General features: G+C 39.0%; 1 protein-coding gene across 1 annotated transcript in view; it reads left to right on the top strand.

Moving 5' to 3' along the window:
* LOC107575809 (stabilin-2-like) overlaps positions 1-1596 on the top strand; it is a 12873-nt gene that overhangs the window by 7431 nt on the left and 3846 nt on the right. The window contains exons 5-9 of the mRNA XM_016262140.1: positions 73-207; positions 289-417; positions 499-552; positions 638-751; positions 1282-1477. Of these exons, the coding sequence (XP_016117626.1) occupies positions 73-207; positions 289-417; positions 499-552; positions 638-751; positions 1282-1477 (628 nt within the window). The remainder of the gene's footprint in view (positions 1-72; positions 208-288; positions 418-498; positions 553-637; positions 752-1281; positions 1478-1596) is intronic.

Genomic DNA, 1596 nt, shown 5'->3' with positions numbered 1-1596 from the left:
GGAACTTTTTGAAATGATGCTAGACATGTCTCACTCATAAAATTCGTTGATGAAAGTGTCTCTTTTCAACAGAGCCAAGACATCGTAAAATATCACGTAATTCTAGGCGAGCAACTCTTTCCTGAACACTTGGGCAATGGACTTTTTAAAAATACGTTTTTGGGAAATGGCTCTCAGATCATGTTTTTTGTGGACACTGATAATCAGGTATTGCACAACCAACAATAACTCGTATTCTGTACAACACTTAGATGAAATTAGTCGTGACTAACTAGTCCTAAACTACAGACAATGGCCAATGACGTTCCCATAAATGGAAGCTTCATTGAGACGAGGCATGGCACAGTGTTCAGGATCCCACGTGTCTTAGACCTCCACAAGAACCACTGCAGTAAAGATGTGATTTTAAAAATTTCTGTAAGTTTCCGTTGAATTTTTCAAGGTGAATCTTGAAGTGACGCAACAGACAATGTTAAGGAACGTTTGCTGTCTTTGCAGGGTCGCTGTGGAGATTGTAACGCTGAACCAAAATGCCTTTATAATGCCAAACCTGTAAGATGATATAGTCCTTTGATGTTTTAGTTTAGCATTTATGTGAAAGGAATTTTATGATGCATCCTTCTCCTCGTTTCTTCAGCTACAACCAAAGTTCCCTCAAAATATGAAGTCAAATTGCAAATACAGGACAAGAGTTGGAAAAAAGAGAGTGAGTGTGCCGGGCTGTCACATGGAATGTTTGAGAACAACTAAGGTACTTCATTTTCTATCTTCAAAGATTTGGACATTTTTACTACGGTTGGGAAATGAAAATTCCATAGTTGGATCCGGTTGTATTCATTAAATTCCTTATATTCTTTCTTGATTTCAAACTGACATTGCTCTATCCACACCTTCAAAACAAATCTAATGAATTCTTGTTAAACCATTTGTTATTATTCAGGTAACTATAAACATGTTGATAATTTAACTAACTTGCTCCTCAAGACATCCTTCAAACTGTTGCTCCATCTTGACAGTCATTGATCTGAAAGAGAAAACTAAGTATAGAAGAAGAGTTTGTACCATTCTCCAATCCCCAGTTCCCACTTGTGGCAACAGTGAGAATGCAAGCCGTTCTTGCGCTCTGAACATTACAAAGCATGAAATTTTGCAGCTAGAAATGCCTGCATTTATGTATTTCGGGCCAGAGTGTTGTGTTTTGGTATTGGGTTTACACTTCAGTTTACAAATCCAGATTCTGAGCTGATTCAGATTCAAATCTCACAGTAAATTTATTCCTAGGACCATTCTTGCTGTCCAGGATACTTTGGGCATGATTGCTCCAAATGTCCTGGGACTGTGGATAACTGGTGCTCCAACAATGGTCAATGCAAGGATGGGCTGTTTGGCAGTGGGGAGTGTCTCTGTAATGAGGGCTTCCACGGAACGGCCTGCGAGATGTGTGAACCTGGGCGATATGGAAAAGACTGCAAGTCTGGTAACATCAATGTGCAATTTGCTATTCTACTGTCTTTCTGTAGGCATTCTGTTGAAGCATTTTTCAACAAACCTTTGGCTTTCATTTGACAGAATGTCATTGTGAACATGGCAAATGTT

Source organism: Sinocyclocheilus grahami, unplaced genomic scaffold (genome assembly GCF_001515645.1).
Source record: "Sinocyclocheilus grahami isolate Dianchi unplaced genomic scaffold, SAMN03320097.WGS_v1.1 scaffold2915.1, whole genome shotgun sequence".
In the NCBI taxonomy this organism is placed as follows: Eukaryota; Metazoa; Chordata; class Actinopteri; order Cypriniformes; family Cyprinidae; genus Sinocyclocheilus; species Sinocyclocheilus grahami.
The sequence above is the reverse complement of the archived record's forward strand: the minus strand, read 5'-3'. Positions and strand labels throughout refer to the sequence as shown.